The sequence below is a fragment of the Spermophilus citellus genome, assembly GCF_964194105.1.
Source record: "Spermophilus citellus genome assembly, chromosome: 2".
NCBI lineage: Eukaryota > Metazoa > Chordata > Mammalia > Rodentia > Sciuridae > Spermophilus > Spermophilus citellus.
In genome coordinates this window covers 189,800,627-189,827,848 of record NC_138183.1, presented here as the reverse complement: position 1 = coordinate 189,827,848, position 27,222 = coordinate 189,800,627, and the positions used below count along the sequence as shown (strand labels likewise).

Genomic DNA, 27,222 nt, shown 5'->3' with positions numbered 1-27,222 from the left:
GCCAGGTCTCTGCCAGTTGCTGGGCCTATGCCTCCTTGCTTATTCTGTCAATATCCAAGCTACCCTCAAGGGCCAGCTGGGCCACCCATAAAGCCCTGAGAAGAACTGTGCTTTTTTCCCTAGGTTCCCATAGCACCTGTGTCAAGTGTTCCTTCTTTTCTGGGCTGAATGTATTTGTGGCTGTTTCCACCCTTAGGGCCCACACACCACATGCCTTGTAAGGCTCCTTAAATTGTATCCTCCTGGGACTCCTCCTCCGCACAGCAGTCCACCTAACTACCTCCTGAAAGAGCACTCATTGAACTGACTAAGCTTTAATTGCCAGGCCCAGCTGGGAATTTCCATAAACCCCCTCATTTATGAAGGAAAAAAATCAGAGAAGCTCAGTGTCTTGGCCAAGGTTACACAGCAAGTGATGTAAACAGGATTTGAACCTAAGTCAGTCTGATTCAAGACAGGGTTTTCTCTCTCCTTTATAAACAGATACAAAGTAATCATCATTTTTTTATCATTTATTTGCACATACATTATTTCATTTGATCCTCACAACAGCCCTGTGAGGTAGGTAGGGTTATGTATTACTGTTATGCCCATTTCACAGATGCAGAAACAGAGGTGGCTCAGTGAGGTGAGTGACTTGCATAAAGTCACACAGCATGTTAGTGGCTTCACAGCTTCTGTACTTTCTCTAGTCAAGCTGCTTGAATTAGGAAGCACCAAAATGATGGAGAAAGGGAAATTTTATGGAGAAAAAAAAGAGCAGTGGTGATTTATGAGAGTTCTTCCTCAAATTGTTTTTCCTGTGGTCAGAGCTTCTGCGGCCTTTCTAAACTGGGTCTTTTTTGATGGGCTTTCTAGAGTAGCACTGGGCTGGTGGCTGAGGAACAGCTGTCAGAGACTCCTGGGTCCCCCTATAGGAGGGAATGGCCTTGTCCACAGCCCCGCATCCTCTCAGGGTATAGCTATGGAGAGTCCCTTACTTGGCCTAGCTCCTGTGGTTGGCTGTGCCACCAGGCTGTGTCTGGGGGTCCATCTCCAGTGGGCAAGACTCTGGGACTCCAAAAGCTTTAGGGATGCAGTTTGGAGTCCTGCATGGTTTGTCACCCAAGGTGGGAAGAGTAGGGCTTTGGGATTCTTGCTCTGGATTGTACCTCATGGAAGCCCATGGTCTGGTTAGCGGCGGACACAGTACTTACTACATGGGAAGGCCACCTTCTTGAGAGAAATGTCTTATGAGCTGACACTTACTCTAAGGGAAATGTTACAGATCAGACCACTCTTGGACTCCTTGCTGCACATTGCTCTCCAAGACCCTGTCTCCTTCCTCTGGATCTCCTCAGCGGTGACTCTTCATCTCCCAACTGGAAATGATGAAAAGGGATGCTGAGCCATGGCTGGTGGGGAAGGTGAATGAAGTGGGAATCACAAACAAGGCAAAGTCGTAACAAAAAGGCATTGGCTTGCAGGGCACACGGGAGCTAACTTTGGTTCCCAAGACAGATCCCAAAGGGCAATCTGAATTCTGTGTAATATTTTTAGAATAAGTGTCTGGCTTCTTGAGGTGACTGTTTTGAAAGCAAAGATGTGTGTATGGGTGAGAAGGAAGGTCTAAAATCAAGATCTAGCACATGAAAACAGAAGGACGGATTTTGGCTCAATGTAGGAAGAACTTTCTAATAGCCAGCATTGTCCGCCCATGGCAGTAGCTGCCGTAGGGACAGTGAGCTTTCTGTCACCAGAGGTATGTAGGCAGGCATAGGTGATCCCTTGGAGGTACTCAAAGACAGGTCTTCATCCTCAAATGTGCTGGAGTGTCCTAGGGGTTGGGGAGGACTAAACAACCACTGGATATTTTCCAACCCTGAGAATCCATATGTATTTGTTTTAGTGTTACCTCAAATTTTGGGGAAAATGATTATAAGAGTTAAGCAACAGGCCGGATTACGAAATGTCTTTTAGTACACTGGCTCCAGATATTTTATAGGGTCAGCAGCACATTTCTGAAGTCAGAAATCCCTAGATTCAGTCCCGTTGAAAGGGAAGTCCCTACTTTCTGAACCCTGCTTGGTGTTCACTTCTCGAGGCCGTGTCATAGCTCAACTCTTTCCTGAGTGGGGGCCACTAAAGTGTGCTGGAAATACAATGCATTCCAAATTGGCTAAACATGGTTGCTCCTGGGCAACAAGTCCAAGCCCCTGGACACATCCTAGAGAAAGAGGAAAAACAGATGTGATGGGATCTCCGGGCACTTTATGTCATGGGAAACTGTAGAAAACCTTTGCTTCTCACACCACCCCTTTTGCTGCCAGGAACTTTTTTCTTTCACACGGGTCCATGAGGCACTGGCTACTGGTGCAGAGATGGAGTCCATGAGAAAATGTCTGCTCCTCTACCCTGACCAGAAAGTCCTCCTGTGGACTCCTTTCATTCACATCAGCCAACTCTTCCCTTGTCATAATAAATTGCCCAGCTCCAGCTCAAAATGGCAAGAAAAAGGTGATTCTGTTCAGAGGACATGTGGATTCCAAAAGGTGGACTTTATCATAAGGGAATCAAGTCCTGCAATGCAATTAATGTAGATTAGTCTAGTACCCTGCCTCACCATTACTGGTGAGACACTCTCCAAAGCCTTGGCTAATATAGAGTTTCTTGGGAACCCCCTCTCCAGTGTTACTGGGATCTTTTTACCTGTACCGTATTAACCGAATAATCTTATTGTTCATAAAATCCAGAGCATGTGGGTGAGAAGAATCGATGCAGAAGCCATCACTCAGAGCAATTTTCAGCACCTCCTCCACGAAGACCTGGAAGCTGTTGATCTGCTTGTTGGCGGGCACCACCCAGAGCCTCTTAAGGTTCTGTTTGGTGTACTCCTCCTCCGGCAGGCCTTCCACATTGGCCACCCAGTCCAGAGTCAGGTGGTTGGGGTCCTGTAAATGGCTGGTGATGGAGGAGAGATTGCCATTGGAGCAGTAGAAGAGCTTGGAGCCCAGGAGTTTGAGGAAGAGGCAAGATGTGCTGAAGATGTTGGCATTGAAGACCTCCATGCTGGAGGACGAGAGGCTATAAATCTGGGGTGCCTCGCGCACAGTGAAGTGGACCGTCTGCACACGCTGCTTCAGTGTAATGTTGAGCATGGCGTTCTTCTCTGCCTTGGAGAGCTCCACCTCCTTCTCCTGCAGTGCCTCTATTAGGGGTTGTACCTGGTAGAAGTCAGCCTCTCTGCGGAGCAAGCCCATTTCCTGGAAGTCTTCAGGCAGGTCCAGGTGGGAAGTCCGCAGGAAGTTGAGGATATAGCGGAACACTTTGCCATCACGATCAATAAAGCAGTTGCCCTGGCTGTCCCTCTTGGTGGGCATCTTCCCACTAAACATGGCACCTAACATGGAGTCAGGGAAGCTGGTCAGGGTTGCCAGGGACGTAGTGTAAAGCTTCCCCCCGACATTCAGTGTAATGGGGTCAGACATGGCAGGAGGCTGGGGTGCCAGGAAATAGTTCTAGAGGGAGAAAATGAGAAATGACTATTACAACCCTATCTGGGTAGTCACAGTTCTTAACTCCTTAATCTAGACCAAACTAATATGACTTGAACTTTAATTAATGAATTAATACTTGATGAATGACTGATTACTGTCAATTGTCACAATGTATAAAGCACATTAGATTCACTTGGGAATTGAGGGGGGAAAAAGGAAGAAAGACAGAAAGAAGGAAAAAGAAAGAAAGAAAGCAAGCAAGAAAGAAAACAACAAGAAACCCAAAGCCTTTTTCCCAACCCCTGGATATTCTGTGGGAACATGGCCCTGGCACTGGTATTTTAAAAAAGTTCTCCTGGTAATTGCAGATGTTCATTGAGAATAGAGAACCACTACTGGCCTAAAGGAAGAAAGGAAAATGTTCCTGAACTGAAAGCTACACTACAGGCTCTTACATGTATTTGCTTACTTAACAGTCATATCACCTGCTAATATAGACAATACCATTATCCATCCCTGTCGTGCAGATGAGGAAACCTGCCAAGATTCATTCCCACACCCAGAGATGTGCAATGCCTTGGCAGGATTCAAACCCAGGTTCCTTTCTATGAAAGAAAAATGTGTAAATGCTTACTAGCCAAAAGATTGGTACTCTAGTATTTAACATACTTTGAAACATGACTCTGGGCCCAGTACTCCTACTACATCAATGTTCTCTCTGAATTTAATTATTTTTTCTTCAAGATTTTACAATGAATGGCTGTGATTAGTGCCACTTCCATCTACCTTCCTGACTCACATGGATCATTCAGTCCTCTGGCTTCCAAAGGACTATCCTTTTGGGACTCTGTCTGCTCCTGTGATAACTTGCCTTGTCATGAAGATGCTCTTAGCTACTCCTTTCCTGTCATGATCCAGTTTCCCAGACTTCTCTGAAACTGATTGTAGGGTCAGTGCAAATGTAGGACTCCGTCCAGAACATCTTCCTGAATGTGTTATACCTACCCTTTAACAAAATCCCCCTCTGATTTCAAGAGTCTTGTGTCTAGGACTGGTAAGTCTCCTTCCACCTGAAATCTTAGATTCTAACTTCTCTTTAAGGTTCTAGAAAGCTTGAGATATATCCTCTCAGTTTCCAACTACTTTCCCCAGAGCCAGCCTGTGGAATATATTCAGCAATCTGTCACTAGGGTAGGGGACACCAAGAGGAATCAATCCCAGTGCTGCCCTCCAAAAGAGCCCAGGCTGTTGGGGGAGATAAGAAACAGAGAACCAGGAGCCAGGGGAGTAGGCTGGAAAAGAATCCTAGCACATAAAGAACATCTTGCTGAAGATTGTGGAATGAGATGGACATCATTATTCAGCCTGGGTACATGTATGATTGCATGAATGGGGTGTCTCTATACCGCATACAACCAGAGAATTGAAATGTTGCCCTGCATTTGTGTTTGATGAATTGATACGCATTCTGCTGTCATGCACAACTAAGTAAAAAGAACATCTTGCTAAACATATGTACTATCCAGATGGGGAAACAGAGGTCCATGGCAGTGGTAGGGGCTTTCCCAGAGTCACCCAGTAGAGGTGGCAAGAACCTCTCACCATGTGTCTGCCTCCTGAAGAAGATGACTACACTGAGACACCATTTTCCTCAGAGAATGGGGGCTATGCTGAGTATGGGAGATGCTCAGCTGCCTCACCCAACTCTGGGGGGTAGGGAACCCCTTGTGAGTCCTTCCCAGTATAATGGGGCACTTTGGTATTGTAGAACTTGATCATCCCATCTGGAGTGTCTGAAGAGAAGCAAGCTCATGACAAAGTTACAAAACCGTCAGCAGAGGCCTGGAGCAGAAGGGCTGCGAGACAGTGGGGAGGTACAATAGAGAGGGGTGGGCAAGGGAGGCGGCAGCTGCTGGGGTGGAGGCTTGCTTTCAGATGCAGCAGCTGCAGGGTGTTGGGGCTCAAGCCTAGTTAGGCAGAATCTGGAATCAGATTCCAGAACCTTCTTTTTCCTCATTTCCCTCTTTCCAGGACTCTAGTCTCCTCTATCTCTTCTCCTCTCCAGATAATAATTTGCAAATTCTAGTTTTTAGTCTCTCTCGTGGGGGTTAACAACAACAACAACAAAAAAGCCAAATAAAGTCTTCCCTCTCCAAAACAATGAATTTCAGGCCCAGGCTCTGTGAAGTGGCTTAGCTCCAAGCAGGCCCCTGAATCAGGCTGAGCTGCCTTTCCTCACAGTTCTGCAGGCTGCAGACCCCACATCTCCTCCAGGCATGAGTGTTGAAGTGCTCAGGACACTGTGGATGGGTGAGGTGGTCAACAGCCATAGGACATTTCTGGGGATCCTTGTGTAGGTGCCCAAACTCCTGTTTCTCTACTTGGAAGAGCAGCAGAGCACCTGCTTTCCTGTCCCTGTCATGACATGATGGCTCTAGTCATTTTTCTGGCGAGGCCAGCACAGAGTCATAGTAAGGGAAAAGGTTGGCTAGAAGTCAGGTCTCCTCTTTCTAATCCAATGTGCTGTCTCTGGTGTTCACCCCATACCTACTGAGTCACAGAGTTTCAGTCCCCAAGGCCCTGTGTTCTTGTCACAGGGCCACAGCATCCACCATCACAAACCCATAGACCTGTTACAGAAGACACAATGACAGGAGGCAGGAACTGGCACCTTGGGTGGGGATCTGAGGAGCTTCCTGAATAAGGCAGAGGGTTTGCAGTCAGGTAGTAATGAGCCAACACTACTGAGCTACAGTCCTTCATCTGTGTCCAGTTATCTCCTGGCCATCTTTATCTGGATATCCCACAGGTACCACAACCTAATAAAATTTCTCTGCCCCCAGCCCTGCTGTGAGCTATTCTCACTCATGCAACTACATGAGCCCAAGAGCCAGGAGGCCGACTGATCTCTTCAGCCCGATGGCACCTTGACTCTGTCTTTATTCCTAGAGCTCCTGCTGCAAGAGCTCCTCTAACAGGAGCTCAGGTCTCATTCCTTCTTCCTTTACAGCTTGCAATCTCACTAGCCTTCCTACCTTCTGTCCATCCTCCATTCTGGTCTGCAGACTGACCATCCTGAAGCACTACTGCCCACCCAAACCACCTTGCTCTTCCACTCACTTCCAACCCTGCCCCTCACACGCTCCAGGTTTTGGCACTGCAGACACCACTGAGTTACCCTCACCTGTCTTGCTTTTGCTCTTCTATATCACCCTTTCCTACCTTTTCCACCTCCTCTACTGTTAACTTTTTTTTTTTTTTTTTTGGTTCTGGGGATTGAACTCAGGGACACTCAACCACTGAGTCACATCCCCAGCTCTATTTGTATTTTATTTAGAAATAGTCTCACTAAGTTGCTAAGCACCTTTGAATTCACGATCTTCCTGAACCGCTGGGATTATAGGCGGGCGCCACAGCGCCCAGCTCCTCTGTTAACTTTTAAGGCCTAATCTAGGAATCACAATCTCTAGAAGGCTGTCCCCGTATCTCCCCAAAGTTAAGGGTTCTCCTCTCAAGAGACTCCTGAAACCTTGTGCAGATTTTCTTGGCAGCACCCACCCCTCTGTCATTACTGATTTGCTTTGCACACAGTGTTCTTCCCTACTTCAGCAAAATGAAGGTCACTGGACATCTATATGAGGAAAAGAAAAGGAAACTTGCCAATTCTGGCACCATATATGAAAAATTAACTCAAAATTGATCATAGATTTAAATGTAAAACATAGAACTATAAATTTCTAGGAGAAGCCGGGCACAGTGGTGCATACCTGTAATCCCAGCAGCTTGGGAGGCTGAGGCAGGAAAATCACAAGTTCAAAGCCAGCCTCAGCAAAAGTGAGGCACTAAGCTACTTAGTGAGACCCTGTCTCTAAATAAAATACAAAATAGGGCTGGGAATGTGGCCAAGTGGTTGAGTGCCTCTGAATTCAATCTCCAGAAACCCCCCTGAAAACTAAACAAAACAAAATTTCTAAGACAAAATCTTTATGACTTTGGGTTAGTTAGGCAAAGATTACTTGAATAGGACCCAAAAGGGATAAACCATTAAAAAAAAGGTGGGGGAGCTGGGGCTGTAGCTCAGCGGTAGAGCATTTGCCTAGCATGTGTGAGGCCCTGGGTTTGATTCCCAGCACCACATAACACTAAAAATATTTTAAAAAGAAAGAAACTTAGTAGCTTCATCCAAAAAAAAAAAAAAAAAAAAAAAAAAGCAAATGTTCTTCAAAAGATACTATTAAGAAAATGAAAGACTAAGACATAAACTGGCAGAAAATATTTACAAAATACCTATCTTATAAAGGATTAGCCAGATAAATATAAAAGATAATGTGAAAACAACTCAATTTAAAAAATGGGCAGGGCTGGAGATGGAACTCAATGGCAGAGCAGTTGCATAGCATACACAGGGTCCTGAGTTCAGCATAGTACAATAAAACAAAAATTTAAAAATGGGTAAAAGATCAAATACTTCACGAAAGTGTGTGTGTGTGTGTGTGTGTGTGTGTGTGTGTGTGACAAATAATGACACTGTAATAGTGACCACTCCTTTGCAAAATGTCCTTGTAGAGTTACTTCCCCTACATTTGCTCAGCATCTTGAATTTAAATAAAAGCTGCACCTAAATAATTAAGATGTTAACTGCTAAATAATCTTTCTTTAGATTTATAGAACCCAGAAGATCTGGTAACTTTCAGTTTTTATCACAATGTGTAAGACAATGCTTAACTTGCAGAAAAGTAATGTGTTTGTTTAAAAAATTACAGGAACTAGTCCCAGGAGGCCCAGGATGATTGCAATGTTCTAGCCAAAGGAAAAAAGCCAAGCCCTGGATGCAAATGACCTGGTCCAGCACATAGTCTTCCTGCCCACTGTCCCTCTGTACTTCTTTTACCTCCATATAAAAGCCCTCTCATGTACCCGAGTTCCCACAGATGGTCTTTTTTGGGGGACAATAGCTTCTTCCATCTTCTCAGGGTGCTGGCCCTTGAATATAAACCTGATTTCCTTTCCACCAACTCTTGTATCTGAGTATTAGCTTTTGAGTTGCAAGAAGACTGAATCTTGAAACAATAACAATATGAAAAGATGTTCACCATGATTAGTCATTAGGGACATGAAAATTTAAACCACAATTAGACACCATGAGATAGGAATTGAGGGATACAAAGAGAGCACTGAGTCTCCAAAGAGAAATGTCTATGAACTACTGGAATAGAACAACTCCCAAGAACCCAGCCTGCATCCTTGCCAGCAGCTTGCTGACTGGCTGATGAGAAAGCAACAAAACCCACAAGATAACCACAAGGCATCTGTAGGAACTAAGAAGCTGGATTAAAACACTCAAGGGCAATGGGCAAGCCCAAGGGAAACTGGTGCAAAATTGTTTAATCCCACCCTGACTCCACCTCTAGTCCAGGCCCCTAGACACGCTACACTCTTAGTCTAGTTCCCCAGACCAAAGCAATGTGACTCACCCTGGCTCTTCCCCTGTACTCTCAATCTCTAAGGTTACAGTCCCTTTATAACATGTCTTGTTTTGCTACTGATCACTGATGCGTCCTTAAATTCTTTTCTATGATGTGTCAAGAGCATGGAAGTTTTCTTTTTTTTAATTATTAGTTGTTCAAAACATTACAAAGCTCTTGACATATCATATTTCATACATTTGATTCAAGTGGATTATGAACTCCCATTTTTACCCCGTATACAGATTGCAGAATCACATCGGTTACACATCCACTTTTTTACACACTGCCATACTAGTGTATGTTGTATTCTGCTGCCTTTCCTATCCTCTACTATCCCCCCCTCCTCCCCTCCCCTCCCCTCCCATCTTCTCTCTCTACCCCATCTACTGTAATTCATTTCTCTCTTGTTTTTTTCCCCTCACTTCCTCTTATATGTAATTTTGTATAACAATGAGGGTCTTACCATGCAATTTCCCTTCTCTCTCCCTTTCCCTCCCACCTCTTGTCCCTGTTTAATGGTGATCTTCTTCTCATGAAGAGCATGGAAGTTTTAAAAAAGAATTTTTTTGTAGTTGTAGACGGACAGAATGCCTTTATTTTATTTATTTATTTTTACAGGGTGCTGAGTATCAAACCCAGTGACTCACGCATGCTAGGCAAGCATTCTGCTGCTGAGCTACACCCCAGCCCAAGAGTATGGAAATTCTGAGTAGAAGTCTCCTCTGCCTCTGGAGAGATCTCGGACCCCCTTATGGTGACAACTATATACCTATGAAAATGGCTTATCTAAAAATCTGACAAAACCAAATGCTAATGAAAAATGGAAACTCTGATATGCTGCTGAGAAAGCAAATTGGTTCTACCAAGTGGAAACAACTGCTGTACAATTAAGTGATCCCATTCCTAGATATCAATCCCAGGGATATGAAGACATATATCCACGAAAAAGCCTATATGTAAACTGTATATGGTGGCACACACCTGTAATCCCTGCTATCTGGGAGGCTGAGACAGGAAGATTGCAAGGTTGAAGCTAACTTAACCCTAACCCTAACCCCTAAACCCTAACCCTAACACACTAGTTCCAGGGCAATTTTGCAAGACCTGAGGGTACAGCTCAGTGGTAAAGCACCCGTGTTCAATCCCTAATACTAAAACAAAAAGTCTGAATGCAGCTTTATTCATAGTTGCCCAAACCAAAATGTAAATGGTAAATACATGAACTGTATATACATTCAATGGAATATGACTCAGCAATATATATTACCAACACACACACACACACACACACACACACACACACACACACACCCTCCCACCCATATAGATGAATTACAAAAGTTATTACCTTAAGTGAAAGAAGCCAGCCTCAGAAATTTACATGTTGCATGATTCTATTTGTATAACCTTCTGAAAGTGGTGGCGCATACCTGTAATCCCAGTGACTCAGGAGGCTGAGGCAGGAGGATTGTAAATTTCAAGTGGAGCCTCAGCAATTTAGTGAGGCCCTAAGTAACTTAGCAAGACCCTTTCTTGAATGAATAAATAAATAAATAGGGCTGCAAATATAGCTCAGTGGTAAAGCATCCCTATATTTAATCCCCAGTACCCTCCCTCAAACCAAACCACAAAAACCTCCTTGAGAAAGCAGAAGTACAGAGACAGAACACAGCAGGAGGCTGGTTTGGGGAAAAGATGTTGGCTAAATAGAGGTGCAAGGGAATATTTTGAAGTGATGAAAATATGAAATATCTTGATATTATGGTGGTCAAATGACTATATATTATCAAAATTCATATATACCTGAGAAGGAAAAATTTTACTATATGTAAATTTTGTCTCCAAAAAACTGGGAAAAAAATGAAGGTAGTAAATTATTAATAAATCATGAAATCAGTACAATGAAGGTATCATTACCAGTCAAATATATCATAAATATTGCTGTGGAAGTTTTGTGGGCATTTGTGAACTGGATCATGACATCAAATATATCTGTACATCATGGGTTGTGATTGTAGGGGGCAGAAAAAACTACCCTCTGAAGGTCAGATAATTGACTCGATGAAATAAACTGAGAGTAGACAGATTAACAAGAGAAAAACTATTTTAATTATGTATATATGCGTGGGAAACCAGAAGGTTGGATGACTTAAGTCTCTACAGTGCCCTGAGCAACAGGAAAGAAAAGGGACTGGGGGGTTTCTGGGGAGGGTAGCCCTGAGAGTTGTGTGGAACATAAAGGTGGTACTGTTATGCAGATTAAGTCTTTCAGGTAATGAAAGTTGTCTAGGAACACCCCTTAGAAGAATGGGTGACAGCCTGTGACAGTATGCGTGTGCTTCAATTTCTTCTGATTCAGTTAATCTTCCTGGGTTAAAGAAATTCCTGGGAAAGGGACTCATGACAATTCCTTGTCTTTAGTCAGACAGGGATCTTCAGAGAAAACCCCTCCCTGCAGTTGGGAAAGAAAGAGGGGTGGCAGAGAGGCAAAGGGGGTCAGAGAGACCTTGGATCTCCCCAGTTCAACACACTCAGCATGCTGAAGTGCCATACTTTGGGGGTATTGTTTTCTGAATTCCAAAATGATAAAAGAAAAAAACAAAAACAAAAGTGGAAAACCACTGCTTGGTTTGTGAGCTGAGAGCAATGACATGTCTCATGTCTGCTTATTCACTGCCTAGCACACAGGAGAGTTGGTGGCAACGCAGGGAGGGGCTGTGTGAAACCACGATAAAAAAGAAATGGAGACTGGTTTTACTTCCCAGCTCTCAGCCAGGGTTCCTAAAACCCTTGTAATGTCCTAGATGATAAAAGCTATTGGAACTTCTTTTGTTATAATAATTGGTTTTGTCCCAAGTTTCTGAAATAAAGGTGAAAGGAGAACTTTTAAATTCTTCCCCCTCACTGCGATACTAGGCAATAAACCCAGGGCACTCTACCATTGAGTTGTATCCCCAGCCCTTTTAATTTTTTGGACAGAGTCTCACTTAATTGCTAAGGCTAGCCTTAAATTTATGATCCGCCTACCTCAGCCTCCCCAATAGCTGGGATTACAGGCCTGGGTCACTGTGACCAATGAAAGGAACTTCTTTTATTATTCATAACAAGCCCCTGTCATCCAATCAATCACACCGGTTTGTTAAAGGATTAGGGGTTGGTTGCCCAACAACCACCATCATGGGTTGGAAAACTTCACCCCCTATCTCCAGGTGAGTGACTAGAAAGTGACTTAGTTACCAATGACCAACAAATGATTTAGTCAACCATGTCTACATGATGAAGCCTCCACAAACACTGTTCTGTGTGTGTGTGTGTGTGTGTGTGTAGTATCGGGGATTGGACCTAGGAGCATTCTTCCTCTGAGTTATTTCCCCAGCTCTTTTTAAAATTTTGAGACAGTCTTGGGAAGGCTGATCTCAAACTTGGTGATCCTCCTGCCTCAACCTCCTCTGGGATTACAGGCAGGTTCCATCATGTCCAGCTTACCTACCTAAAAACTTAAAAGCAGGGTTCCAAGTTGGTGAACACCGGGAGGTGCAGGGAGGGCAGAGCACAGGGCATGGAAGCTGTGTGCCCTCTCCATACTGTGCCGGGTGCAGCTCTTCCATTTGGCTGTTCCTGACTTGTATCCTTCCATAATAAAACAGGAGTCTAGAAAGCAAGCTGCTTTCCTGAGTTCTGTGAACTGTTTTTATAAACCACTGAGTCTGAGAGGGGATTGCAGGAACCTTGGATTTATAGCCAGATGGTGTGAATCACAGGTGACAACCTAGACTTGGAATTGGCCTCTTAAGTGGGGGTAGTCCTGTTGGACTGAGTCCTTCACCTGTGGGGTCTGTGCTAACTAAGGTGGGACAGTGTTAGAGAATCAGTAGGTGTGGGGAAAGCCCTACACATGTGGTGTTGGTGTGAGTGTAAAGAAAGTAGTTTAGGGGAGCTGGGGTAGATAGCTCAGTGGTGGAGTGCTTACCTGGCATGCATGAAGCCCTGGGTTCTAATCCCTGCACAGTGAACATTCCACCCCCCCCCACCATTTTTTTTTTGTTTGTTTTAAGAGAGAAGAACTGAATATCTACTAAGCCTTTTACTATATCCAAGGCCTTTGCACTCAGCAACTCTTTGAAGTCTTGAAATGCAGGTAGGTGCCAGTCTCCCTCTAGGGCAGATGAGAAAACAGACTCAGACTGGTGACTGAAATGACCTCCTGAAGCAGCCTTTTCACTGCTCTGCAGCTCACTTGTCAGGACAAGGGGTACCATCTGCTGAGTGCCAGCTAACACTTGGTACCTTTTACTTTTAAAAATTTTTCGTGCTGGGGATCCAACCTAGAACCTTTGTACATGCTAGGATTACACTCTACCACTGAGCTATAGTCTCACACCTACTTTTAATTAAAAAAATGTAGAAAAGCATAGAATACGATTCTTTTGTGTTAGATGCTTTCCATGCATTACCTCCATGTCTTCACAGTCACACTCTGAGGTGGATACTTTCAGGGTCCAGGACAAACCACCACCCAAAATGGCTGCAAGAGACCAAAATATGCTACCTTCTCTTTGGCATATTGATTATTTCAAGATGGTTATTTTCAGAAACTGCAGACACAGGAGTAGCTCTGAAAATCTTCCCCTTTGTTAAGGAAATTCACTTCTATACAAGAAGCTTTCATTAGCAATCCTATGTGTACAAGAAGAGAACTACTCTGAGACAACTTTTATCACCTGAGAGACTTATCTGCCTAACACATATTTCTTCTCCTCACCTTCCCATAATTTTATCTCAAAATCCTCAGAAGTCCCAAGCCCCTCTTCCTTTCTTTTGCTCAGGATGATGAATAAACTTCAATGACCTGCCATTTCTTTGAGTCTGCTCTCTGTGAGGTGTGTGCACATGATTAAAACGGGCTTTCGCATGTTAATCTGTTTTATATCGGCCAACAAGCCAAGTATAAGGAAGCCATCTGTCCTCCTATTATCATCTCCATCTTGCAGATGAGGACACTGGGGCTCAGAAAAGGAGACTACATACCCAGTCAGGGGTGGAGTTGATATTTGAATTCAGGTCTGAGTTCAACCCTCTTCTCATTTCCCTTTCCTCCATAGGACCTCCAATGTGAAATGCAAGCAAGAGATTCACATATCCCCTTATTATCTAGATAGACTAGACTGGGGTCATCCACTGCTGGCTAAGGACTCTGTTCACTTGCATCAGAGGACAAGGGGACAAGATCCCAGGATGGCCCAGAGTCCCTCTATAGCTGACATAAGGCAAGTCCACCAAGTTGCCTAAAGCTTTCTACTTCAACAGCAACCCATGACATTAATGATAAAGCAGCAAAACACAAAAAGCCAGGTTCTTTATAAAGTTAGATTTGAAAAGGTGAATGGGAATGTAAACCAAACAAGGAAATAGAAGTTAAACCCCACCACTGTGTGCATTATTTTTCTTAAGGAGACGTTCCAAGAGGTAAATCTAAAGTTCTAGTCTGCCTCTGGACTTGAAACGAAGCCGGAAAATCAGCACCATTTGCCTCCCTGAGAAAACCACCAGTGTCAAACCAGATTATAGTGCACCTGGCATGGAAGGGGGAGGCCAGGGTGCCTGGGCCTAGAGTTGCAGCTGCGATGGGAGGGTGTCCAGCTTGGCACTTTGGGAAGGGGCAATTTCATCTAGGGTCTGAAAATTGCCATTTGCAACCTCTAATTGTGCCACAGAAAATAGAAATCTTTGAGACAAGTTGTCCTATGGGGAAGGGTGTCCAAGATATTGTTCTAGAGATTACTACCATGTCCTGGCACCCTCAATCCTTGCAGGCCTTATGAGAGAAATTGCTAATGCTGAGTGCCTAGTGTGCAGCAAAACTGGTGCTGGGTGCCTCATATATGTTAGCTCCCCAAAGTTCCATAACACTACTTCAAAGAAAGTATTACCTTCACTTTACAAAGGAGAAACTGAGGTTCAGAGAGGTTAGGTAACCTGCCCAAAGCAGTGGCAGAGCCAGGATGTCAGCGTAGGCTTGTCTGACTGCAAGACCATTATGAACAGTGTCACTCCTCTTTGGGCATTCACAGCAGGGGCCCCTGAAGGTCTATCACTTGTTCCCTTCCTACTTCTTGCCAGGTGCACTCACACCTGCCATCTCAAAGACTTGATTCTGACCCACATAAAGACCAAGGGGCAGAGAATCAACATTTCCTGAGTACTACGACAGGCCCTGAGCCAGGTGAGACATTTTCCTGTAGATTATTTCATTAAAAAGCCACACTGATGCTGTAAGGTAGGTATGATTAACATCCCAGTTTTTAGGATTATAAAACTGAAGCCCAGAATAATGAAAGCAGCTACTTAGGATAACAAAACTAGAGGTGACAGATTTAGAATTCTGAGTGAGACCAGGGCATGATGATGTATGCCTATAATCTCAGCAACTTGGCAGAAGGAAACAGGATTGCAAGCTCAAAGCCAGCCTGGGGCAACTTAGTAAGACTCTGTCTCAAACAAACAAAAAAGGAATTCCAAAGTGAGGTCTGTCTAGAGTCTGTGTCCCAACCAGTAATGTAAGTTATGGTATTTTAGTAAGAAGCATAAACAGAACTTGAATAGAGACCCATGACTGTTTCTGAGAGGAACACAAAAGATATTAAAGTTGTACTTCTAAAATTAATTATAGGGACTGGGGATGTAGCTCAATGGTAGAGTATTTGCTTGCCTCCCTTATATAAGGTCCTGGGTTTAATCTCCAGCACTACACATACACACACAATATACATGTGTGGTTGTTATGCTGTCCTAACCCAAATCCCAAGAGTATTTTTTTATCAAAGACAAAAAAAAAATAAAATATGAATCTGGAAGAATGAGTGATAACCCCAAAGAATCTCTGAAAAAGAGGCAATATCTTAGTGTAATACATTAGATGACAAAACAATGACATTCAAACTGTGGTATTAGGACACTAAAAAAGAGAAGGAATTTTATAATAAATGTGAAGAGACTGGTGACAATTCTTAAAAAAATATATTTTGATCATACAATAACTCTGGGAGCCAGGCAGGAAAGGCCACATTATCTTTATTTTACAACCTGAAATAAGGATGAATGAATCACTTTGCCCAGCGCTTCATATGCATTCTTCTTGGTTTTCGTGATGCTGGGGATCAGATCTGGGGCCTTGCACATGCTAGGTCTTGGGTGCTCTACCATGGAGGTGCATTCCCAGCCCCTCCATGCGAATTCTTGACTTCAGAGTCACAAACTGTGGGAGGGTCCAGATTTGGATACCCTTCAGAGAACAAGTCCTCTGTGGCAACCTGGTGTCTTCTCCAATCTGTCTTCAGCAGGCAGCTAAACTAAGCCACAGAGGGTCTAGCCTGTACACTCATGGAACCCTGATATAGGCACAGGTTCCTTCTGTGCAGCGTCCTCTTTCCCTCCATTACCGCCCACTTCCATAATGAACTACATTACTTACAGAATGAAGCTACTTCAAATACAGTCTTCCCCTTGCACCATCAGCGAGAATCAGCTGTTGTAAAATAATAAATCTACTAAGTAATGATCATTTTCTCTCTCCATCATTTCCTGGCTCTCCTCACTAAGGAGCCTAGAAATAATACTCAGGAGTCCTGAGTACACCTGGCCCTGGATTTTTCTTTCTATATATCCTCTCCTACACCCCTACCCACCCCCAATCCCCCAAATCAGGGCTTCCTGGAGAATCTGATGATTTCAAGACTTTGATAGAAAAGGATCCAGGTCAGACTACAACATACCCTACCACGTAGCAAAGAAGTATTCAAAGACTAATGAGGTTGCCCTCCTCCAAAAAAAAAAAAAAAAAAAAAGGAAAAAAAATATATAGTTGCCAGGTGCAATGGTGCACACTTGTAATCCCAGCTATTCAGAAGGCTGAAGCAGGAAGACTGCAAGTTCAACACCAGCTTGGGCAACTCAGCAAGGACCCTATCACAAAATAAAAAATAAAGAGGGCTGTATGTAGTTCAGTTGCACAGCACCTCTGGTGCAATCCCTAGTACCAAAAAACAAAACAAGCCCAAAACAGGATCACACACACACATAACCATACAAATAAAACAAAACAAAAAACCCAAGAGCTGGCCTAAAGGCCAAATTTAGGATAATCTGAGTACCAGAAAAAATGATAATGGATTACAGCACATTAAATCTTAAAAAAATCATGAGTCCATCTTACTACAAAAAGAAAAAAAGGGAGAATGGGAGGGGGAATGAGTGAGAAAAAAGTCATTCTATAAAAAAAAGAACACCAAATAATAAATATAAAAGGAATGATAGAATTATTGTTTTGCAACGCTCAATGCCACAATTTAGGCAAAAATTATCAGTGGATGTGATATGGAAGGTTATCGGAAACACCCAATTTTACAATTCCTAAGAATCACTCCACATATTTATTTATTAATTACAAGAGAGTCAAATTTTGGGCTGGGGTTGTAGCTCAGTGGTAGCATGTGTGAGCCACATTGTGAGGCACTGGGTTCGATCCTCAGCACCACAAATAAATAAATAAATAAATGTACTGTGTCCATATACAACTAAAAAATTTTTTTAAAAAAAGTAAGATTTGCAAAGTGTAGTGATATGTATGTACAATCCTAGATGCTGGGAAGGCTGAGGCAGGACTGAAAGTGTGTGGCCAGTCTATGCAACTTAGTGAGATCCCGTCTCCAAAAATAAACAAACAAAACAACAAAAGCAAATAAGGGCTGGGGATGCAGTGGTAGAGACCTTGCCACCCTGGGTTCAATTCCGAGTACCACACACACCATACAAAAAAGAGGAAATTTTATCCTTGCAATGGACACATCAGGTTGTCATGACCTTAATCGATAGAACAGCAAAATAATCTGAATCTAATCATCAAAGAACTAATCAAACATACTCAAACAGGTGGAGGAGCTCTGTTAAGATTCAATGGATTGCTAAAAGTGATATAATCAGATATAATATATGAATCTTGACTAGATCTGATTTTTAAAAACCAAAGACTTACAGAAGATACTTGTCAGCAATTGGAAACATTTTAGTCTTAATTGCTTATTAGTATTACTGACTTGCTATTTTTCTCAGGTAGGATACCAGTAACTGTGGTTACATAGGAGAATGTCATCAGGAGACCGATGTATGCTGAAGAATTCAGGGGCCACGTGTCAGCATGTCTATAATTTGTTTTTGTGATGGGTTCTCACTGTGTTGCCAAACTGGTCTCAAAATCCTGGCTTCAAGTATTTTCCCGCTTCAGCGTCCTAAGTACCTGGAACTATGGGGATACCTTACCATACTTGGCTTGGGGAGAAAATAAGTGTATACAGTAAAAGCAAAAGTGGCCAGGTGTGGATTAGTGCACCTAAGTGAAGGGCTATAAACTTTTCTGTAGGCTTAGAAATTTAAGAAATATTTATATTTTGAGAAGGGTAAAGAAAGGAATATCTGCCTCATAAAACCACAGACATGAAATTCCAGCCAGAGTGCCAGACCCCAATGAATAGCCAGAATCCATAAATTTCAGATTTGTTATTGCTACTAAGAAGCATTTTCATCCCCAAATGTTGCTGCATTTTGGAGGCTGATGAAGCCAACCAGGGTTAAGCTAAAATGGCCCAGAATTGGAAGAGTTTTAGAATTTAAAGTTGGGTGATCTCTCTAGATGGACACACCACTCACAGAAACCACGCCACTGGATTGCCTGCCACACCAGACCCAGGCTGGGGAAAGAGGGCTGCAGAGGCCTTGTTCCTGAATCCAGAGTCTGCTACTGCGGCAGCAGGAAACTCCTGCCATGGCTTTCACTCAGGATGTTCACAGAGAGGGTCACTTTTGGGCCTCAGAAATGTTGAGGATGGGCAGAAAGAACCTGCAGGGCTTTGCAGGGTAGAGGATAGTACATGGTCTTTGGCCTGAGCTTGTATGTGAATCAGGTTCTGGGGCTTGGCTTACTGTGTGGCCCTAGGCCACTTCCTGGGCAGATAATGATGATCATAATCACTACCATAATAGAAATAATAAGAACTAACATTTACTGAGCAGTAACTACTGTGTTATGTATTTCAGTCATGTTAATCTCTCTTAATCTCATAGGTAAAGTAGACACTATTATATCCCTGCTTCATAGGTAACCATGGCAGGCCCTGTCTTTCTTCTGCAATTTGGCATCTGCCATCCCCGCTGCAGGTTCTGGGAAGGAAAATCTCCATTTGCCACACCTCTCAACTGGGATTCTTCCTCCTCTTTAACTTCTGAGCATTTTATTCTCATTCCTTACAATAGCCAAATAAGTAGATGGTTGCTGGGCCTCCTTATTGAGGTTAGGAATGTTCCCTCTGTCTCCAGAAACCCACCCCAGGCTGTCACCTACCAATAAGAAGATCTAGTCTCTCTTGGGTTCTTAAAACTTATTACAGGTGGTGATACACACCTGTAATCCCAGCTATTCAGGTGGCTAAGGTAGGAGGATCACAGTTTGAGGCTGGCCTGGGCAACTGTCTCAAAATGAAAAAAGGGCTGAGGATGCAGCTCAGGGGGAAAGCACTTGTCTACCATGCATGAGGCCCTGAGTTCAATCCATAGTACCACACTTTAAAAAAAATTAAAAAAAAAATACACTCTTGAATTTTCAACTTGGAATCTAGGGTATGGGGCAAGGACCAGTAGTTCATCTGAAAGTAAATGCAAGGAGAGCTCCCACTATGTAGCAGAATGAACAGAACATGGTCAAGTAAATTTCAAGGATGTCAATGCTTAGAGTGAGTAATGTGCCTTCCAATAAACCAGAGATTTCTCCATCTTATTCAGTTAGCCCACTAGGATAAAGACTCTCACTCACAGCTCTTGGGACTATGTAGGGACATTGCCCTTTCTATCCTACACCCTACAGCTACATCATTAGTCCCATTTTGTAAGGTCTGTATTGCCCCACTTTTTTTTTTTTTTTAAAGACACGGTCTCACTAGATTGCCTATGTTTGCCCAGGCTGGCCTCAAAACTTGAGATACTCCTGCCTCGGCTTGGATCACAGGCATGTGTCAGCATGCTCAACTCCAGGCTGTATCTCTAAGCCTACAGGCTGCTTTCCAAGGCAGACACAAGGCATCTTGGAGTGAGAAGCCCATTAGGGTAGGGGAAGGAGGAAACCTGGGGTAGAAGAAAGACACCTGACCTGGCAAGACTGCCCTACTTGCACAGCAAAGTATTCTTTCACCTGGTGCAGGGTCCCAACAACCACCATCCCCCATCCTCTTCTAGAATTTTCCTTTGCACTCTTAGCTCACTCTCAGGCTTCACCTTGTGGTTTTCCTCTAGCATAAGCACCTCATTTGATCCATTCTGTCCCAATGGCTTTCCTGCTTCTCCTAACAATAATTTTATAAACAAAGAGCTTTCCAATTAGTCTCTCCGTTTCACCACGCTTGGCATTCTGAAGAATTGAGGGACCTGGTCCTGCTGAACAACCTGTGAAAGGCAGGTCGTCAGAACTTTTGTTTCCTCTCTGCCACCCACCCCAGGCTAAACCTCTGCCTCTCTGGGGTGCAAGAAAAAAGCAGGGCCTCTGGAGCAAGGACTCTTGAGTGTTTGGGCAAGTCGCTTCTCCTGTGTTCCTCACTTGTAAACAGATATGATGACGTCTGGTCTTTACAGGGTGTGAGAGCTGAATGAGATCATGTGTATGACGCACTGAGCTCAAGGGACGGGCTCTTTATTTCTAGTCACAAGGAAGGTGTTCTGTATCCACAGGCCCTTGCTCACACCAACAGAGCTGCGCACCCTGGGCTCTCCAGAGCTGGGAGGGGTCCCTTTCATCTTCGGGTCCCTGCTCCTTTCGCCAGGCCCCTCCACCCTGTCCAAACCAGGTTCGCCTCGCCGGTTTTCTCAGCTCACACTCCTCAACCTGTGACTTCCTCCCACCTGACCTGAGACCTCCTCTCGCTTAGAGACCCCGCCCCTCCTCGCCCCACCTTCCAAAGACTCCTCCCACAGCCCCGACCCTCTGATCCGGGGTTTCCCACCGTCACCTTTCTCCTAGCTCCTCCCACCAGCCCCGCCCCCTTTTATAGTTCTATTCCCCTGCCCCCGCTCTCCTCTACCCGAAACGCGCCCCTCCCCCCGCAGCCACTGGCATAGGCATCCCATTTCACAGACGAGAACGGCGAGGCTGGAGTAGGCGACCTTCCATGGTAAGACGGGTGTCCTAAGGGACACGCGTCCTTCACCGTGGGTCTCGAGCCCCCCGCCCCGGCCCGCACCGCACCCACCTCCAGCCCTCGCTCTGCAGCCTCCCCTCCGCGGGCGGCCAGCGCAGCTTTGCGAGGAGGCGGAGGGCCGGGGCCCAACCCAGGGGCGTGGCGGCTCCGAGTCTGCGCGCCGCGCTCGGGACTTGTAGTTCTCTCTGCGCTTCTCAGGACCCAGCGCACTGGGCGCGGACTCCATCTCCCAGGAGGCGCTGCGAAGGCCGCCCAGCTTCCCGCCCCGCCCCTGCCAGCGCACAGGCCAGCTGGTCTTAAAGGGGACGCAGCCCGAGTGACGGCTCGCGGGGTGGCCCCCGCTCGGCTCCGCCCTTTTTCCCGCACCTCGCCCCTCCCCCCGTTTCGTCCCGCAGCCCCGGGGCCGCGCCGCAGAGTCGGGCTGCCCGGGTCCATACAGGGTAGTGCAGAGCTGGGTGGGAAGATTGGACTTTGCAGTGGCTGCAGCATCCTTGCGGTCTGGGACCTGGCGGAGGGCGACCCCACCCTGGGGGGAGTAGAGGACCCGCCCTGACCTAGCTTGGCCCAGCCTAGTCCTGCCCGGCCTGAGCACCCCGCCCAGGAGCCGGTTCTGAGGTAGGGCCCGCTGAGGTCCGGGAGGTAAGGGGGCTGAATGTGTATGTGTTGGGGGTTTGGGGGGGGGTGTCTGCACCCTGACGTTTCAAAAATCCCGGACTTGCCCTAGGGCTCTGCGAGCCCAGGGCTGGGAGGCGGGAGGTCTGAGTGCATCCTGGGCCTCGCTGTGTGACCTTGGGCCAGTAACTACCCCTCTCTGGGCCTCAGCCTCCTCCTCCATCAATTGTATATTGAGATGGTCTAGCTCCTCAGGGCTGAGAGTAACTGCGCGCAGTTCCATAAGCTCTCCATCCTTTTGGGGGAGGGCCCAGCCTGGACTAGATAGGGGTGCATTGATATAATTGGAGGGAGGGGGCTGAGTTGGGGCACAAACTGGGGGGGAGTGACAGAGGCCACCACTACTTGGAATAGACTTCTGCTGTACTCAGCATACTGGACCTGGGGTACTTCATCTATAAAGGCCCCTGCGTTTTGGCGACCTGATGTGTCAGCTTGGTGCCCTCCCTTCCAGAAAGCCTGGAATGGGGGTGGGGGTGCGGTGAAAGAGGTTTTCGAGGGGTGGCCTCCTCAGGAGTGGTGGAGTGTGTTCCCCAGGAGGGAACAGCTGCTCCAACCTTCTTCTCTCTCATTTCCCTTCAATAAAAGAGCACTTGCTTTTTACCAGTAAAAGCTTTTTTTTTTTCCTCCTTTCTTTCCAGGAGGCAGTTTGTTGGCCCAGACAAGGGCTCCCAGAGTAGGGTGAAGGGCTCCTTCCCAGGACTGCTTGGACTAGAAGAAGTTCAGTTTAAAAATACCTAGAGACAGCTGCCCTGAGACCTGGAGGGGCCAGAGAGGGAGGGCACTTCCTGTTGGGAGGGACAGCTTGGTTTCCCCCCTCACCCCCCACACACCCAGGAGAGTCAGGAGAGGGTGGCTCCTTGTGAGGGTCCCAGAGGAGAGGAAAGGGGCTCTTCCACTGTAGGTGCTGAGGTGGGGGAGCAAGACCCCCTCTTCCCTGTCCCCCATGAGGAGATTCTGTGAGCTTTTGACCTGAGAGTTAACCAGGGACAGGTTTTTTGTTTTGCTTTTTCCTTCTGCTTTGGTTGGATTATTTCTAGAATGGCTAAAGCCTGCTCAGCCCACTCCAGTGGCCTCTGTAGGGGCTTTCTTGGCTGATATTTAAGGTTCTCAGGGTTATGGACATGCAAGTCCCAGCCTGGTCAGGGGAGGGGCAGTGGATGGACCCAGGGTTAGGACTGTCTCTGGAGGTCCTTTTCTGATTGTATTCTTGGGTTTACCTCGTCTTGCTGTCACATATCATCAGCCACTAGGCACACCTTCACATATGCTTCTGTGGTCCTCTCCTGGGCACTGTGCAGAGAGACGTGGAATCCAGCTGTACTGCAGAAGGATAAAAGAAGCTGAGAGGGCCTTGAGGTCTGAGCTCAAAGCCTCAATCATGGAGGGATAAGGAAAGGCCCCCTAGAGGAGGAGCTTGGGAGCTGGACATTGCAGGATGAGCCAGAATTTGTAGAAGAGGGAGATGGCCGGCAGAGAGGACATCAAGAAAAGCCCACTGCCCAAGTCTCCTGAGCAGCCTCTGAACAGTGTCAAGTTCAGCCCATCCCTGCCCCACAGTGTCACAGACCCATCTGTGACAGCCTGAGTGTCAGGCTCAGGAGTTTGGACCTTATCCTGAAGGGGATGGCAGGATGGAGCTCGTGGTACCATGAGGTTAATCTGTGGAGAGTAGTGAAGGCTGAGCTGGGGCCCAGGGTGTGGGGTTGGAGCCAAGCATTGGAGCTGTGGGGACACACACACCTGTACGTGCACACATACGCACTGGGTGTTTGTGGGTGATGGAGATGGCACATAGTAGAAGTGCCAAGGGTCAGCTGAGAAAGACTGATAAATGGATGTTGGCCTTGGGTAGGGACTGAGTTTCCTGTGTGCTTACTGTGAGCCCTGGGGGGTTCTGGTGTTGCTGGGACTCTCGGGCTGTCATGCCAGCAGGCTGAGGGTGCAAGCTAAGGGCTTGGGTGGCGGTGACGCAGGCATGCTTGCTGGGAAAGGTTAAGGGGTGGGCAGGTAGTCATGTCCATTTTGGAATTTGGAGGCTCAGAAAGCACTGACCTCAACAGCTGTGGCCACCAAAGCAGGTGGTGTCTGAACTAGAGTCAAAGCCTGGACTCTGTTCTCCTCCAGGACACAAGCCTCTATTGGAGGACAGGTTGAGGGAGGGAATGAGAAGATGGGTTAGGAGATTACTGCACTAGTCCAGGCAAGGAGGAAAGAGGAGCTGACCCTGGGTGGGGCTGGAGCTCAGGGAGAGATGGCGGAAACAGTTGACATGGAGGGCGGGCTAATGGAGGGACTTCCTTGTCGAATCAGCTAGATCAGCAGCACCTGTCTCCTTCTCCAAACCATGTCTGTCTCTCCCCTCACTGCCAAATGGCCCAATAATAGACTCACAACTGCCCTGGCCTTCATGTTCTTTAGACCTTGTCCCAGCCCTGTGAGTGGCAGGCCCACAGCAGACCCCATTTTCCAACAGAAGGCTGAGGAGCCAGGCAGGAACTCACCCAAGGTCACCTGGTGATTCCAAATGAGAGAACCTGGTCTCCTGCTTTTAGTGCAGGCTCTTCTGAGGGAGGAGAGCTGCTCTTGCTGCTGCAATCAGCATGGGACAGCTGTCTCTTGGGTCCAAGCCAGTGTGGACAGGCCATCTCTTCATCCAGGGCCTGGCAGGGTAATCCTGCCCCGTGAGGAATGCCCGCGGCCTGCTCTTTCCTCCCCGAGAGAGAGAGTTCAGGGCCTAATGCTGCCCTGGTAAGGTCACATGATGCTCCCTCTCTGAGCCTCAGCCTCCCTGCTCCTGCTGGGGTAGCAGAACTTCCCTGGCCTTTTGTGGGGTCAGGTGAGGTCAAAGCCTTTAAAACCCTTTTGCACGAATGCATCTGAGACGTAATTGAGTGGGTTTGTTGATGACCATGGTGACTGCTGACCTGACTGCTGGCGTAGGAGTGGGGGCAGGTAAGCAGAGCTAGTGTGGTGTGGCCAGGCCACAGACTGAGCTGGGCTTCAAGGCTGGCCCTGAGATGGAACAGCACTGCGGCCTGGGCTCCCAGCTGCCAGGCACCACCCACCTCCTGTGGTAGGTATTAGAACGTTATGGAATCGCTTGGGTCACTCGGCTGGGTCACTCGGCTGCTAGCATCTCATTGGTGAGAGCTTCTCTTTAGCTGCCTGAGGGCCAGGGTTTCTTGGCACCTGGTTTGCAAACATGTTAAATCCACTAGCCTACAGGGCAGGCGGAGGCCATCGCAGGGATGTGAGAGTATGGACTGTTGTGTGAGGTGGGCCACAGCAACTGCCGTGTCACAGGCACTGCCTAAGAAAGAAGGCTGAAGGGAAATCTATTTTTTTTTTTTTTTTTTTTTTGTGGTGCTGAGGATTGAACCCAGGGCCTGACACAGGCTGGGCAAGTGCTCCTGCATGGAGCTGTCCCCCCAGCCCAGGAGAGCAGTTTCAAAAGATGCTTTAAAGTCCTTTTGGGATCACGCCTTGCACTGGCACTCTTTACAAATGTGTCTGTCCACCACCAGACACATTTAAGTGTCTGGGACGTTGCTTAAGGGGCTGGGACTTTGCTTCCTTAAGCAACAGGAAGTGACATTTTCTGAGAACTTTCTTGTGCCTAGCATCATGCTAAGGATTGTCTTCACAGCCCTGCAAGGTGGAAATAAGCTTGAGGAGCATATGTAACCTTCATGGTAGCCAGAATGCATCCCAGATGAGCCTCACTGGAAGAGGGAAAAGGCTAAGTCTGACACACCATTTGCCCTGCTTCCTAGTTCAGGAGACCTGGGTGGACCCTGGGCAACTGATTTTTTTTTTCCCCAAGACAAGTTTTTGTTTAAAAAAAAAAAGCAAGCAACAAAAAGATGCATTCCATTTAATAACAAATGTAAAAATAGAAGCCAAGTGACATTTGAAAAGCTAGCTAAGCAATAGATTTAAAAAATAAAGGGGCTGGGTAGCTCATTGGTAGAGCACTTGCACAGCATACATGAAGCCCTGGGTTCGAACCCCAGCACTGTCAAGCATACAAAGGCCTACAGTTAGATGCTAAGGGCTCCTGAATTTTTAACACGTGTCCAGGTGATTCTGAAGCAGCCAGGCCAGCATCAGGGAATCACTGAGCTGTGTCATGGCTGCATCCTCTAACCACAGAAAACTCTTAAGAGTCACTTTCTCACCACAGGAGGCACCAACCACCTAGAAGTAGGCTCTTGTCCCTGCTCCAAGGAGTTCACAGCCTGGTGAGAGACACAGACTCTTCTTAAACAAATGGGCTTCTTACACAATAAAATGAAGACGTGCAACTCTGGTCACAGTCAAACAGAGAAGGGAGCATAGTGTGTCCCTACGGTCTGGCACATTGTTGAGGTCCCAGAATATCTCAGCTTCTGAATCAAGTTTTCTGTCCCGTTATCCAGGATGTATCTGGCTGGTCTTCACACCAGCTGCAGGTATGAAGCTCCAGAAGTTTTTACCAAGCCAGTAAGTTTAGTTAACACCTACTATATGCTGAGCCTTGTAACCAGTCCTATCTAAGGTGGGGTTGCACAAAGAAGTTGAGAGTTAGGTATGAAGACAGCACGCTGTACCCATGGAAACGAGCCTGAGAACCAGGAATCAAAATGGATGAGCATGGGGCAAGAGCTTCCAGGAAAGGGCAGAAGGAAGGCTCTGTGGCTCAGAGGAGTATGGTTGAGGTAACTCGCTTTCTCCTCTGTATTTGCCCTCCCAAGAAATGCCTACTATGTGCTAGGCATTGCTGTGTGCTGGGGATACTGTGGGGAACAAAACCTGACCTCAGGAACCACATATAATGTTGGGGAGGCTGACCTCAATCAAATAATACTAAATGCTATAAAGAGAGCAAGATGTTCGGATTTTTTAACAAGAGGGTCTGACTCAGGCTGGGAGGTCAGGCAAATCTTCCTTGATGAAGTGAGTTTTCATCTGAGGTCTCCAAACAAGGAGAAGGAAGAGCATGCACAAAGGCCCAGTGGCAGAGAGAACATGACAAGCCAGGAATGAGCGGTCCAGTGTAAGTTAGGGCTGGAGAGGCAGGCAGGGCTCTAGATGTGCAGGACTGTGGACCCTGACCCAGAGGAAGGGCTGAGCATGGAGAGGAGATGCTGGGCCTTGGTGGAGGGGATGGGGACCATACTGCCCCAGCACTAAGTGATTGCAGCTGTCATAAAAGAACAGGCTACAGGTGGTCATAGGAATCGAGGGTCAGGATTGGCTCATGCCTAGTGCCTCAAGATGGCCTCCATTAGGACGGTGTTTTAGATAGACTTTTAGGAAAATAGGAGCTTGCCTGGCTCATGTGGTGAAGGGACTTGGAGCTAGGATGTGCCAGGCAAAAGGCACAGC

General features: G+C 46.3%; 2 protein-coding genes across 9 annotated transcripts in view; one reads left to right on the top strand and one right to left on the bottom strand.

Annotated features, from left to right (window-relative positions):
• Window positions 1–540: 540 nt before the first annotated feature.
• Window positions 541–24,400, bottom strand: KCTD21 (potassium channel tetramerization domain containing 21). Of its 3 annotated transcripts, XM_081282744.1 has the most exons (3): window positions 21,232–21,264; window positions 16,416–16,469; window positions 541–3,497 (listed from the first exon to the last, which is right to left on the bottom strand). In XM_081282744.1, exon 3 carries the CDS (start codon window positions 3,465–3,467, stop codon window positions 2,685–2,687), a length of 783 nt encoding a protein of 260 aa, XP_081138870.1. In that variant the 5' UTR covers window positions 3,468–3,497; window positions 16,416–16,469; window positions 21,232–21,264; the 3' UTR covers window positions 541–2,684. The 3 variants fall into 3 exon arrangements, with proteins under 3 accessions (XP_081138870.1, XP_081138872.1, XP_081138871.1); XM_081282746.1 differs by lacking the exons at window positions 16,416–16,469; window positions 21,232–21,264 and adding an exon at window positions 24,357–24,400; XM_081282745.1 differs by lacking the exon at window positions 16,416–16,469.
• Window positions 21,023–27,222, top strand: part of USP35 (ubiquitin specific peptidase 35) — a 24,181-nt gene continuing 17,981 nt past the window's right edge. Inside the window, exon 1 of one of the 6 annotated variants that reach the window (XM_081282740.1) lies at window positions 21,023–21,153. The gene's annotated coding sequence lies outside the window, so the exon portion shown is untranslated. Of the gene's footprint in view, window positions 21,154–21,463; window positions 21,820–24,671; window positions 24,929–26,281; window positions 26,553–27,222 lie in introns of those variants that run through there. The other 5 variants (XM_081282739.1, XM_081282738.1, XM_081282742.1 and 2 more) reach the window with 5 other exon arrangements.